Genomic DNA, 14,794 nt, shown 5'->3' on the forward strand with positions numbered 1-14,794 from the left:
GTATGCCATAGGTTCTCATATATTTAGTAATAGAGGCAAATTACTCTGCATATTTTTTTTATTATTTTAAAAATATGCATTTGTTTGGTTGTGCTGAGTCTTAGACGTGGTGTGCAGGATCTTTCATCTTTAGCTGTGGCGGCATGTGGAATCTAGTTCTCTGATCAGGGCTTGATCCCAGGGCCCTGCATTGGGAGCAAGGAGTCTTAGCTACTAGACCACCAGGGAAGTTCCATTCTACATATTTTTAATGACATCTCCCACTTGGGTGCTTGACATTAAAATGAAAATGATCCAACCTGCTGCCCATCCATCCGTAAACATACACCTGAATTTTTAGCAGTTTTTTGACAATTCTGACTGAGCACCTGCTTTGGTACTGTCTTCAATGCTAGGAACACATCACAGACCAGTCAAGCTCTGTCCTGATGGGTAGTCACAAAAACCTGCTTCTGAGAGGGGAAGCATCGGCCCATGGTTCCCAGTGGAGTCACCATTCAAACCCAAGTGAGGCCTGACTCGACAGCTCACCAGTGCTGGGCCCTGCTTTCCGCAGGAGACCTGAGAACTGAGATACAGAAAAGTGAAACCGTGTTTCTCTCAGCTTCTTGCTGTGTCACCTTAGGTCTCCTGTAGGCGTCTACTCCCAGCTTCACCATCTGTTTGCTGTTATTCTCAACAGGCCGACAGGTACCCTAGCCCCTGGGATTCTGACCAGAATGGCTCCCGTCCTGCCCACCACGGCCTGTGTTCCAGATGCTTGGGTATCACCATCAATCTGCACTGTGCGTTCTGGAGCTCGAGACCTGGGCCTGGCTGTCATATTAATATTTTATAGCCAGTAGCTCCACTCCAAAGCCCTGGCTTTTCCCCACAAGACCAGACTGGCCCTGGGCCCCTTAGTTGATTCCTCAGGATCAGATCAAGGTCCAGTGTGATGTAACCACATACCTTGCAGCTCTCCAGCTGGACACAAGAATTTCAGAATGTGAGCACAACCTTGTCTACACACATTTTGCCAGAGGAAGGCAGTGGGATACACACCGGACTAGGAGCCCCAGCTCCGTCACAGCATGTGGCTTGAGTCCAGCAATTACTCTCCCTCTTTAAGCCTCAGGTTTTTTATTTGTAAAAGGAAAACATTGAACAAACATAAGCCTAATATAAACACATTCGAATTCACAGTTTTAAATGACACCATGTGGGCCAAATGAAGTTTACTTGTGAGCTACCTAAGTCCATCGTTGCTGTTGCCACCGAGGCACTAGGCCAAGGGTCAGCAACCTTGTTCTGTAAAAGGTTAGATGGGAACTATTTCAGGTTTTGCAGGCCAAGAGGCAAAATTGAGGATATTGTATATTAACAAGAGTGCTCACTTCGGCAGCACATATACTAAAATTGGAACGATACAGAGAAGATTAGCATGGCCCCTGCGCAAGGATGACACGCAAATTCGTGAAGTGTTTCATATTTTTCTTTAAAAAACTGGAAATAGAACTGCCATATGACCCAGAAGTCCCACTCCTGGGCATACACACCGAGGAAACCAGATCTGAAAGAGACACGTGCACCCCAATGTTCATCGCAGCACTGTTTATAATAGCCAGGACATGGAAGCAACCTAGATGCCCATCAGCAGACGAATGGATAAGGAAGCTATGGTACATATACACAATGGAATATTACTCAGCCATTAAAAAGAATTCATTTGAATCAGTTCTAATGAGATGGATGAAACTGGAGCTCATTATACAGAGTGAAGTAAGTCAGAAAGATAAAGACCAATACAGTATACTAACACATATATAAGAAATTTTAAAAAATGGTAACAATAACCCTATATGCAAAACAGAAAAAGAGACACAGATGTAGAGAACAGACTTTAGACTCAGTGGGAGAAGGCCAGGGTGGGATGTTCTGAGAGAATAGCATTGAAATAAGTATACTATCAAGGGTGAAACAGATCACCAGCCCAGGCTGGATGCATGAGACAAGTGCTCAGGGCTGGTGCACTGGGAAGACCCAGAGGGATGGGATGGGGAGGGAGGCGGGAGTGGGGATCGGGATGGGGAACACATGTAAATCCATGGCTGATTCATGTCAATGTATGGCAAAAACCACTACAATATTGTAAAGTAATTAGCCTCCAACTAATAAAAATAAATGAAAAAAAATTTACATGTAAACTATATTAACAAGAGAAAAAAACAAACTGCCACAATTGTTTTATTGATAAATTCAAAATTAAATAATTAAGTATAATATTTTGGGATACCGGTCTACAAATGAGAAGAATGAAATTTCTAGGGGAGAAATCAATTTTACTTAACTGGGTGTCAAAGGGAATGTTCTCTATCAAAATCAGTTGCAAATATTCCTCTGTAAAAACCATCCTTGTCTCCTAGGCCAGTGGGTAGGGTAGATGGGCCACTGCATCAGACAGTTGCCAGCAGAGTGACCAGGCCGCCTGGTCTGCCAGGGTCAGGCCATGCTCATGCCCATAATCCCTGCTTAATTATCAATATTGCCTCTTTCTCACCAAAAACAGTTCTGTGTAGGTAAGGAATTATTTAGTAGTTTTTTTTTTTTTTATTTATAGCTAAGATGATTTCCTCTGCAGAGTTTTAAGCAGGGAAGTGCTTACTGTTGTTCAGTTGCTCGGTTGTGTCTGACTCTCTTACAATTCCACGGACTGTAGCCCACCAGGCTCCTCTGTCCATGGGATTTCCCAGGCAAGAATACTGGAGTGGTTTGGCATTTCCTTCCCCAGGGCATCTTCCCTGTTAAGACAGGGATCGAGCCCAAGTCTCCTGCATTGGCAGGCAGGTTCTTCACTACTGAGCCACCAGGGAAGCCCCAGGGAAGTGCTTATTACAGACTAAATTAAATAGAGCCCTAATTGTGGCTGGTTCTTAAAACTCACAGTGCATAAAAATCATCTGGGGAGTTAAAAAAATGTATGGCTCTCACCTCCTAATTCAATTGGTCAGGGTTGAACTAGAGTGTCTATCTTTTAAAAAAAAATAAAGGCTCCTCAACTGGTTTTAACACATAGTCAGGGTTATAGAGACATTTGGGGGATTTTAGGAGATATGGCTTTGTCGGGAGAAATCAGAGAGCAATGGGGGATATCTAGGCTCTCAGTGAAGCCACAGTGATGTCCCAGAACCTCGCTGTGGCATGGGAAACCCCAGGCACCGGGGCATGAGCTTGGACCTTACTTTGTACGCGTTAAGGATCTGCAGGGTGTTTCCAGATGCCAGCTTCATCTGGATCAGCTCTTGATTCCTTGCTTCAATCGTCTCTAAAAACTGAGCATTCTCGATCTTCAGCTGCTGGAAGTCAACATCGTGGAGGGCCTCGCCTACCTCTTCCTTCTACAGCTCAGAAAGGAGAGTGACACAAGTCAGAAAGACAAAAACAAACATATATTAACGTGTAAGTGTGAAATCTTAAAAAACTGACACAGAGGAACCTACTTGCAGGGCAGGAATAGAGATGCAGATGTAGAGAATGGACTCGGGGACACAGCGGGGGAAGGGATGAGCTGGGAGACTGGGAGCGACAATGTGTAAAAGAGAAAGCCAGTGGGAAACTCCAGTACAGCTCAGGGGGCTCAGCTCGGCGCTCCGTGATGACCCAGAGGGGTGGGACGGGGTGAGGGGGGCCGAGGGATGTATGTGTACGTATAGCTCATTCACTTCATTGTACAGCAGAAACGAACACAGCCATATAAAGCAAATATACGCCAGTAAAAAAATAATAATAAAGAATAGAACATGGCCAAAAACGAAAAAGAAATGATGTGAGGTTGTGACTTCTGTATAGCCATACATTCAATTTCAGGTGAGCTTTTGGAAGTCAGTCACCATTCAGTCATTCTACAAACTTGGACTGGGGAATCTGCTTGGTGCCAGGCATGGTGTTAGGCCCTTGGGATAGAGATCTGAGTAAATACAATACTCCCATGCTCAGTGACAGTTCACAGGCAGGTCACAGCGTGGTGTCGTGGGACACACAGGGGCAGCAGGCAAACAGAAGCCCCTCAGTCAGGCCAGGAGAGTATGGAAGGCGAGGTCAGGGGAGGCTTCCCCGAGGAGGTGGTGCCTAAACAGGACTGTGAAGGAAGAGGCCATTATAAGTTGTTTCTAACCTGGAAAACTCAGAATAAGCAGCTCATAAATGCCTTTCCTTTGCTCACATGACGTTTCTGCACTCGGGCTGCATCAGCGCGTTGGGTTGCCTCCCTAGCCTTCACCCCACTTACCTGTCCCACCAGCTCTACGGCATCTCACGTCTGTGGTCACAAAAGCCAAACTTGGGACTGCTCCCCACACCCACTTGCTGTTCAAGCTGTATACCTCCTAAAAGACAACTTCTTCCCTTCCCCCAGAATAACACAACAATTTCCTTAAGCCCTGACTTAACCCATCCTCCAGCTCAAGCTGTTTCCATCTTCCACACCAGAAGGCAACCCCTCCCTCCAGTCCGTCTCTGGATTCTGTGGCTCCTGGTCGTGGCTTCTGTGGTCTCCATCTAGCAGTTACGCATCTACGCCTTTTCTCACCATCACCTCTCCCTGTGAGCCTGTGAGGACAGGACCCCGGCGGTGTCATCTCTGGGTAGCAATGGCTTTTAGGTTCAAGGTCGGCCAACTGCGTCCCCTCTCATGCTTCTGGATGCCTGAGCTTGCAGGAAGCCCAGAGAACCAGGAACTCGGTATCAGGAGGCACGTTCTCGAAAACGTGCTGGGGCCACATTCCTTCTTCCGCTGAGCTCAACTCTCCTTCTCTGACATCTCCACCCTGGCTCCACCCTGGGGACGCCCCCAAGCGGTATGTTCCTTTCCCACAGCAGCCAGAGCACTTGGAGGCAGCAGCCACAGGCCTCGTGGGCGCCTGCTCCTTGGCCCCATGAGCCCCAGGTCCCCTGATGTGTCCTCGGTTACCTCTCCTATGGAACTCTAGTTTGCAGATTCCCTCAACTGTGGAGCTCTCCGTGAGACACGATGCTGCAGGTGGGGTTACTCAGAACATCAGAACAGAGGGCAGAGAGACCACCCCTTTGGGGGTGGGCACTGTGGAGTGCACCGTAGGCCACAGCATGGCCCCCAGCTGAACTGAATGTATCAGCTGCTCCATGACTAAGCCACCCAGGACCTGTGCAGGTATTTGGGGGGAATCAAAGTGAAGGATTTCACATTTGTCCTTAGTTACCTCACATGTTAAAGTTGCCCCCAACCTGTTGAGCCTTTGGGATCCCAAGTCAATCAACCCACAGGCCCCAGACATTAATTCTCCTGCCTGACTCTGTCACTGTCAGCAGCCACCTCTGATGCACACGCCATCAGTGCCTGCATTGGAGTTAATGACAGAAATACTGAGCCCAGAGAGGAGGGAACCATGTAACCACATTCGAGAGGCCCTGTGCCGTGTCTGCCTTTAATCAGGAGCCTTTTGGATCAGCTGTTCAAAGACTCAGCAAAGCCACACTCCCCAAAAGGGTCAACAAGTATGTCATGAGGGGTTTTTTCAATATATAATTTTCTTTACTTTTTTTGGCTGTGCTGGGTCTTTGTTGTGGGGGCTTTTCTCTAGTTGAGGTGAGCGGGGCTACTCTCTAGTTGCAGTTTGTGGGCTTCTCATTGCAGAAGCTTCTCTTATTGTGGAGAGTGGGCTTGCACACGGGCTTCAGTAGTTGTGGCGCCTGGGCTCAGCAGCTGTGGTTCCCGGGCTCTAGAGCACAGGCTTAATAGTTGTGACGTAGTTGTTTTGCGGCATATGGAAGCTTAGTTACAGGACCAGGGATCGAACCTATGTCTCTTGCATTGGCAGATGGATTCTTTACCACCGAGCCACCAGGGAAGCCCCATGAAGGTTTTTTAAATTCAAGCCAGCTCCATTACAGATTTATCAGCATGGAAACTGTATTAGTTTCCTATTGCTACCATAACAAATGACCACAACTGCAGGGGTTTAAAACAACAGAAGTGTATTACACTTATGAGCTCATTACACTTACAGCTCATGAGGTCAGAAGTCCGAAACAGTTCTTTGGATTAAAACCAAGGAGTTGGCAGGGTGGCATTCCTTCTGGAGGCTCTAGAGGTGAATCTGTTTCCTTGCCATTACCAGCTTCTACAGGTAGTCTGCATCCTTCATTCATGATCCCTTCCTTCACTCTGATGTCTGCTTCTATTCCCACATCTTCTCTCTTACTCTCCTGCCTCCCTCTCCTAAGGACTCTTGTGATTACATTGGACCCACTCAGATACTCCAAGATATTATCCCCATCTCAACATCCTTGATTTTATCACACCTGCATAATCTTTATGCCACGTAAAGTAACATAGTCACAGACTCCAGGAATTAGGACATGGACATCTTTGGAATTTGGGGTCATGGACATTTTTGGGAGGATGTTGTTCTACCCACTACAGTAACCTTGAAAAAAAAAAGAAAGAAAGAAAAACAAATCCACATACCTGTCTCAACTGTAAAAGCAACTTTTTCCTTTGGACTTTGAGTGAAACATTTTTCAAACGTAATTTATCCTTCATATTATCCTAAAAAATAAAAGCAAAGTTTAATCCATTGTCCTTCTTCCCTATCGGCAGTCTGCAACTGCAAAACTAAACTTTGAGCCCTAACATACAGTCACTTATTTTCAACTCTTTGATGTCTACTCAAGCTAGTGTTGCTACATTATCCTTGCTCGTGAGCAAGCAGCAGGGGAAACGGTCTGCTCTATACAAAATTTATATTAGTTTTAAATTCAAGATAACTTGAGTATATTGTTGGACATAGGGGCCTTTCCTGACAAAATGATCTTATGATTCCTTGATCTATTATCCTCTTGGTAATTTACATAATTTTTTATTACATATAACATGTTAGGGTTAGTACCACTACCTATCTGCAGGATCCAAAGCTTGATACGCTACAAAATCTTTGAACGTAAAGGAATATTTTGTCTCATTCTTACACTAATGGAACTCAAAGAAATTAAGGTTTACTTGTCCTACACTATGTAGTCACCTGACTAAACAGGTTCACACTTTTCTCAAGAAAACTGCCAATCTTGAAACAAACAAGAAAATTAAAAGGGAGAAGCTGATCTGAGATAACTATGAATATCCATTCTGCCTGTTTGATTTTGGCTTTGATAAACTTGCATTTTAAGACCCACAAGCTTTGAGGGACACAAAAAAATGTTCATATGTGGGCAACAGTTATGGTGGAAAAAATGGAGTGGGGCAGCCTCATGTGGACCACTTCTGTGTCATCGTTCTATGAAAGTATTCCCCTCTCTAAGCTCTAACCACCTGCCAACTCACCCTCCGGCGATTCATGTCCTCAATGTACTTCATCACTTTCTGAGTGGCCAAAATACTCCCTTTCTTCTTGGATATGGTCTTTAGAATATCTTTTTCAAACTCATGCACTTCTCTCTGGACTTCTGTCCATCGAATTTCAGCTTCCTCGATGATGGCCTGGGGGAGTCAGTGCAAAGAGAAGACAGTTTTCAAAACTTTTCAAGAAGATTTCCATCTAAAGAAACCTAAGGTCTCAGGCCTATTTGGGTCCCAATGCCTAATGTTTCTTCTTAGTCTTAGAAAGATATCCTGAAGATACGAATGGGACCATATGAATATTGTTATTAAAAAGCATGCCTCAAAAAAGTTACAGTGTCTATTATATATAAAGGGGAAGAACAAACAAAAAAGGGCCTCAAGTATCTCCAGAAATATGTATTTCCATATCTGAAATATTATTTATCATTAAAATTATAACACTAATATCTATCATATATCACCATATCATATATATATGTATATGTCACACATATATGTATATATCATATATATACCATATCATATATATGTGTGTGTGTGTATATATATATATATATATATATATATATATATATATATAAAATATCTGGAAGGTTATATGCCAAAACAATAACCACAGCTGTATCTGGAAAGATGGACTAAGAGGGAGGAAGAGAAGTATTCTTACTATATACTTTTATAATTTGAAAAAAAATGTTATAACAAATCTATAAATTGATACAGAAAGACATTATTAAGTGAAAAATACAATTCACAAAATAATATGATACCTTTTTATAAAGACATTCATACATACATAGGAAATCTAAACTCTAGGAGATAAACATAGGAACCAACAGTAATTACCTCTAGGTGGATGTTTTCAAATGTTTCTCTTTTAGCTTACCTGCATTTTAAATTTTGCTACAACAGAGATTATCTTTAAATTTAAAAATGCAAACACACATACATTATTTTAAAGAATAAAATGAGTAGCCACAGAACAAATCATCTTTGTTCAGGCTCTTTCACTGGGCTCCAAGGAACAAAAGCATCTTCCTTCGCTGGCCAGCATCTAGCCATAGCCTCCTCCCTCTGTATCAACTTCACAGGCCAGGGCATCCATCCACCTTAAACGCTACTTTCTATACATTACTGGAATGCAAAAGTAGGAAGTCAAGAGATATCTGGAGTAACAGGCAAATTTGGCCTAGGAGTATAGAATGAAGCAGGACAAAGGCTAAGAGAGTTTTGCCAAGAGAATTCACTGGTCATGGCAAACACCCTCTTCCAACAACACAAGAGAAGACTCAACACATGGACATCACCAGATGGTCAATTCTGAAATCGGATTGATCATATTCTTTGCAGCCAAAGATGGAGAAGCTCTATACAGTCAGCAAAAACAAGACCAGGAACTGACTGCGGCTCAGATCACAAACTCCTTATTGCCAAATTCAGGCTTAAATTGAAGAAAGTGGGGAAAACCATTAAACTATTCAGATATGACCTAAATCAAATACCTTATGACTATACAGTAGAAGTGACTAGATTCAAGGGATTAGATCTGATAGACAGAGTGCCTGAAGAACTATGGATGGGGTTTGTGATATTGTATAGGAGGCAGTGATCAAGACCATCCCCAAGAAAAAGAAATGCAAAAAGGCAAAATGGTTGTCTGAGGAGGCCTTACAAATAGCTGAGAAAAGAACAGAGGCAAAAGGCAAAGGAGAAAAGGAAAGATATACCCATTTGAATGCAGAGTTCCAAAGAATAGCAAGAAGAGATAAGAAAGCCTTCTTCAGTAATCAATGCAAAGAAATAGAGGAAAACAATAGAATGGTAAAAAATAGAGATCTCTTCAAGAGAATCAGAGATACCAAGGGAATATTTCATGCAAAGATGGGCACAATAAAGGACAGAAATGGGACGCCTAACAGAAGCAGAAGATATTAAGAATACACAGAAGAACTGTACAAAAAAGATCTTCATGACCCAGATAACCACGATGGTGTGATCACTCACCTAGAGACAGACATCCTAGAATGCGAAATCAAGTGGGCCTTAGGAAGCATTACTACAAACAAAGCTAATGGAGGTGACGGAATTTCAGTTGAGCTATTTCAAATCCTATAAGATGATGCTGTGAAAGTGCTGCACTCAATATGCCAGCAAATTTGGAAAACTCAGCAGTCGTCACAAGATTGGAAAAGGTCAGTTTTCATTCCAATCCTAAAGAAAGGCAATGCCAAAGAATGCTCAAACTACCGCATAATTGCACTCATCTCACATGCTAGTAAAGTAATGCTCAAAATTCTCCAAGGCAGTCTTCAACAGGACATGAACCACAAACTTCCAGATGTTCAAGCTGGTTTTAGAAAAGGCAGAGGAACCAGAGATCAAATTGCCAACATCCACTGGATCACTGAAAAAGCAAGAGAGTTCCAATGAAGTTTTTGCTTTATTGACTATGCCAAAGCCTTTGACTGTGTGGATCACAATAAACTGTGGAAAATTCTGAAAGAGATGGGAATACCAGACCACCTGACCTGCCTCCTGAGAAATCTGTATGCTGGTCAGGAAGCAACACTTAGAACTGGACATGGAACAACAGACTGGTTCCAAATCAGGAAAGGAGTACGTCAAGGCTGTATATTGTCACCCTGCTTATTTAACTGATATGCAGAGTACATCATGAGAAATGTTGGGCTAGATGAAGCACAGGCTGGAATCAAGATTGCTAGGAGAAATATCAATAACCTCAGATATGTAGATGACACCTTCCTTAGGCAGAAAGCAAAGAAGAACTAAAGAGCCTCTTGATGAAAGTGAAAGAGGAGAGTGAAAAAAGTTGGCTTAAGGCTCAACATTCAGAAAACAAAGATCATGGCATCCAGTCCCATCACTTCATGGCAAATAGATGGGGAAACAGTGGAAACAGTGGCAGACTTTATTTTGGGGGGCTCCAAAATCACTGCAGATGGTGACTGCAGCCATGAAATTAAAAGATGCTTACTCCTTGGAAGAAAAGTTATGACCACCCTAGACAGCATATAAAAAGCAGAGACATTACTTTGCCAACAAAGGTCTGTCTAGTCAAAGGTATGGTTTTTCCAATAGTCATGTATGGATGTGAGAGTTGGACTATAAAGAAAGCTGAGGACTGAATAATTGATGCTTTTGAACTGTGGTGTTGGAGAAGACTCTTGAGAGTTCTTTGGAGTGCAAGGAGATCCAACCAGTCAATCCTAAAGGAAATCAATCCTGAATATTCACTGGAAGGACTGATGTTGAAGCTGAAACTCCAATACTTTGGCCACCTGATGTGAAGAACTGACTTAGTGGAAAAGACCCTAATCCTGGGAAAGATTGAAGGCGAGAGGAGAAGGGGATGACAGAGGATGAGATGGCTGGATGGTGTCACCGATGTGATGGACGTGAGTTTGAGTAAGCTCTGGTAGTTGTTGATGGACAGGAAACCTGGCTTGCTGCAGTCCATGGGGTCACAAAGAGTCAGACATGACTGAGCACCTGAAATGAACTGATACATCACTCTCCTGCTCAGTTATCCTCACTGGGGTCCTGCTTCCTAAGACATCAGAGAGAAACCCCTCTGCCTACTTAACCTGATTTCCTAATACAGCCCCCAAAGCACCTTCTTCTCTAACCACACCCACCTCCTCAGGGTTATGAACTTACTGTGAACATTCCCACCTCCACTTCCTTGTTCATGTCATTCACCTTACTCAGGGTGCCCTTGTTTTCCTGTTCCTTAAACAAGTGCCGTCATTCTTCACACGTCAGGTCCTATGTCCAGGCCTACCTCCTCAACATGTCTTCTCTGACCACTCTAACCCACACCGTGATGTTTAATCACACAGTCCAGCATGTGAGGACAGTGATACCACATCCTGAGCTCTTTTAACAGGTTAGAATTCAATGCAGCATGTTGGGAAAGAGAAAGGAGGAGAGAGGGGGAAGGGCAGGAGAGGTTTATGCCATTGAGATGGTTCTATCAATGGAGACATGAGTTTACTATCTGTCCCTTTCGAGGAAATGAATATGATGCCTCTATTAGAAATGGAAAAAATTCAGAAATAGAATAGAAACATCTATTTTTTTCATACAAGATGGCTATCAAATGCAAGCCAGCAACTTCATCCTACTGGCAACCAAATGAACAGTGATGTTTCTTCCCTGTTGGAAAACTGACCACCTTGGTCTCCCATATGGAGTGAACTATGGTCATGGATGTAGCCCATGGAGGGTGACAAGGGATTTTTCACCCAACTCACTGACTTAAACCTCAAGCCCCATATATCATTAAGGAATTATTTTGAATTTTTAAGAGCATTTATGGTTGGATGGCATCACTGACTCAATGGACATGAGTTTGGGTAGACTCTGGGAGTTGGTTATGGACAGGGAGGCCTGGAGTCCTGCAGTTCATGGGGTCACAAAGAGTCAGACACGACTGAGCAACTGAACTGAATTGAACTGATGGTTATTGATTATGGGTTTTTTTTAAAGAATCTATATCTTAGAGACATATATTGAAATATTTACAGATAAACAGTACCTGTAAGATTCCCTTCATAATAGCCCACTGGCCAATTACGAGTGGGAAGTTGGTAGGGATATGGAGGGAATAAGAGCAGCCACATGTTGATGACTGCTATGTGTGGGTATTGAATGAATAAGGGCTCACTGTGCTAGCTTCTCTACATTTGTGTATTTTGAAATTTTTCACTTAAAGAGCTTAAAAATTTTTTTGATTTTATTTATTTATTTATTTTTAGTTGTGCTGGGTCTTTGTTGCTACATGAGGGCTCTCCCTAGTTGCAGTGAGCAGATTCTTCTCTCTGGCTGCTCTTGTTGTGGAGCAGAGGCTCTGGGGCCCTAGGACTTCAGTAGTTGTGACACAGGGGCTTAGCTGCCCTGTGGCCCATGGAATCTTCCCAGACTAGGGATCAAACCTGTGTCCCCTGCATTGGAAAGCAGATTCTTAACCACTGGAATACCAGGGAAGACCAGAAAGTTTAAAATTTGATATCCCGTCAAGCAAGTGGTAAGTTCCTTAAAGGTAGGTCCTCAGTTTATTTTATCCGAGTCGTGTTTCTCTCAAAGCACCAACAGTCATATGAACGTACTAAAGATACTTCTCGCCGAGGCAGAAGCAGGGATCCCAGGGAGGATGGCCCACTGGAAGGCCTACCTCGTGATGCTGTAGGTCGCGCTCAGCGTTCGCTCTCATGTGCCTGATCTCATCCTTTGCGTCTTCCAGCTCCTTTTGCACAAGTTCGAATTTTTGGTCCACACTGAGGCCCATCACACGCTCCATGCCCATGCGGGACTTGGATTTACGCCTGCTCCGTAACTGCAACACAAGCAGTACAAAGCCATTGTCAAGTAGGAACTGGTAAGAAAGCAACCCAAGGTGGGTATCAAAACGACCACTCGAACATGCTGGAAATCACTCTGAATGATGGCCAGAGTGAACCAGCTCCATGATAAATGATGCTGGACACTGGGCCCGAGGTGATGTTCATTTTACAAGTCAACCTAAGGCACTGTGCCAAATACTTCAAAGGTCTATGCTTGACAATGAACTGAAAATAAGTAAGGGAAAGTGTCTTGAGCATGGGGAAACCCTGAACTATAGTAAACTGCTATGGACTAGCAATCAAATCAGTGTCAGGGAAAGCCTGGAGCTCAGTGCTTCCCGAGCTGAACGTAAAAGAGAAAATGCACTGGGGGCCATTGTTTTCAGCAAAAAACAGACAAAAATGTTGGATTTCCTAGGCACTGACATGGTTGGATGGCATCATCAACTCAACGGACATGATTTTGAGCAAACTCTGGGAGACAGTGAAGGACAGGGAAGCCTGGCGTGCTGTATTCCATGGGGTTGCAGAGAGTCAGACATGACTAACTGACTGAACAGTGACAACGGGACACTGAAGCCTAAGGTCAGAAGCAGGTGACCCAGGAAACGTGTGGACCTGAAGACGGCATTGTTTGATCCTCAAAAGGTAGACCGCCCCCATACTATTTTTTTGAGTCAGCTTCCCCCTTTTTTTTTTTTTAATGGAGTATAATTGTTTATAATGTTGTGTTAATTTCTGCTGTACAATGAAGTGAATCAGCTATGTGTATACATATATCCCCTCCCTCTCGGGCTTCCCTCTCACCCTTTCCACCCCACCCCTCCAGTTCACCACAGAGCACTGGGCTGAGTCCCTGTGCTATAAGCAGATTCCTGCTGGCAACCTATTTCACACATGGTAGTATATATATGTCACTCCTAATCTAAAGAGAAACCTTGGAGGGAAAAGAGCCAAACTTATAACAGGGGAAAAGTCATATGCCACTTGGCCAAGAAGGGCACAGCAAAGGCAGATAACAAACGTTAACGTGCATCTAAAGGGGCAAAGAGCTTTAAAGAATTCTTAGATCTCCCTTGCATACCTGTGCAATTTCTGCTCCTGTTATTTTGACTTCTGATAATCGTGGAGGTCGCTGGTCCCTGGGCTCCAGTTTATTGTAATATTTTTCAAACATCTCCGTCTCAGTTTTGAGAGCAGAGTTTCCATAGCTGCAAAACAGAGGGTGCCCTTGAGCAAGTTCCACCAAAAGGAGTTTAAATCCCAAGTACCTAGTATTTAACACTTACTAGCTTTGTATGACCTTGTAAGATACTTAACCTTTTGGTGCCTCGCTTTCCTCTGTAAAATGGGAATAATAATAGCACCTATCTTTGAGGGTTGTGATAAGGAAAGCAAAGACTTTGGGACAGTGCCTGGCACACAGTAAACGCTATTTAAGTATTCTATATATATTTTTAATATACATCTAATGAGCCATAAAGTTCAGAGCACTAGGATTACAGGCACACATTGGGGATATAATGGATTCAGTTCCAAACAACTTCGATCAAGCAAATAGTGCAATAAAGTGAGTCACATGAGTTTTTTGGTTTTTTGGTGCATTAGAATTATGTTTACATTATTTTGTAGTCTACTAAGTGTGCATGCCATTATGTCTAAAAAAGTACATACTTTAATTAACAATGCTTTATTGCTAAAAAACGCTAACCATCATCTGAGCCTTCAGCAGGTCATAATCTTTGCAATAGTAGCATCAAAAACCAGTGACCACAAATCACCATAACAAATATAATAATATAAAGAAAAAGCTTGAAATAGTTCAAAAATCATGGAAATGTGACAGAGACACAAAATGAGCAAATGTTGTTGGAAAAAAATGGCATCAATATGCTTGCTCAATGCAGAGTTGCCTCAAACCTTTGTTTTGTAAAAACCACAATGTCTGCAAGGTACAATAAAGCAAACTGCAATAAAATGAGATATGCCTATATACTGAAAATTGGTACAAGTTTCATCTTCAAATATCTTCTAACCCACCTGTGAAATTCCTTCTGAATTAATACCGGATTTTTTA

At 43.0% G+C, this 14,794-nt stretch overlaps 1 protein-coding gene and 1 non-coding gene across 4 annotated transcripts in view; one reads left to right on the plus strand and one right to left on the minus strand.

Annotated features, from left to right (window-relative positions):
- Positions 1–14,794, minus strand: part of CCDC113 (coiled-coil domain containing 113) — a 30,800-nt gene that overhangs the window by 13,467 nt on the left and 2,539 nt on the right. For all 3 annotated transcript variants that reach the window (XM_043436327.1, XM_043436328.1, XM_043436329.1), the window contains exons 2-6: positions 13,802–13,928; positions 12,549–12,710; positions 7,337–7,492; positions 6,485–6,565; positions 3,222–3,377 (exon numbers count right to left, since the gene is read on the minus strand). In XM_043436327.1, coding sequence (XP_043292262.1) covers positions 3,222–3,377; positions 6,485–6,565; positions 7,337–7,492; positions 12,549–12,710; positions 13,802–13,928 — 682 coding nt within the window. The remainder of the gene's footprint in view (positions 1–3,221; positions 3,378–6,484; positions 6,566–7,336; positions 7,493–12,548; positions 12,711–13,801; positions 13,929–14,794) is intronic.
- Positions 1,369–1,475, plus strand: LOC122421874. The gene has a single exon (XR_006263675.1). It is a non-coding gene; the product is annotated as a U6 spliceosomal RNA (small nuclear RNA).

This window comes from Cervus canadensis, chromosome 18, assembly GCF_019320065.1.
Source record: "Cervus canadensis isolate Bull #8, Minnesota chromosome 18, ASM1932006v1, whole genome shotgun sequence".
Taxonomy (NCBI): Eukaryota; Metazoa; Chordata; class Mammalia; order Artiodactyla; family Cervidae; genus Cervus; species Cervus canadensis.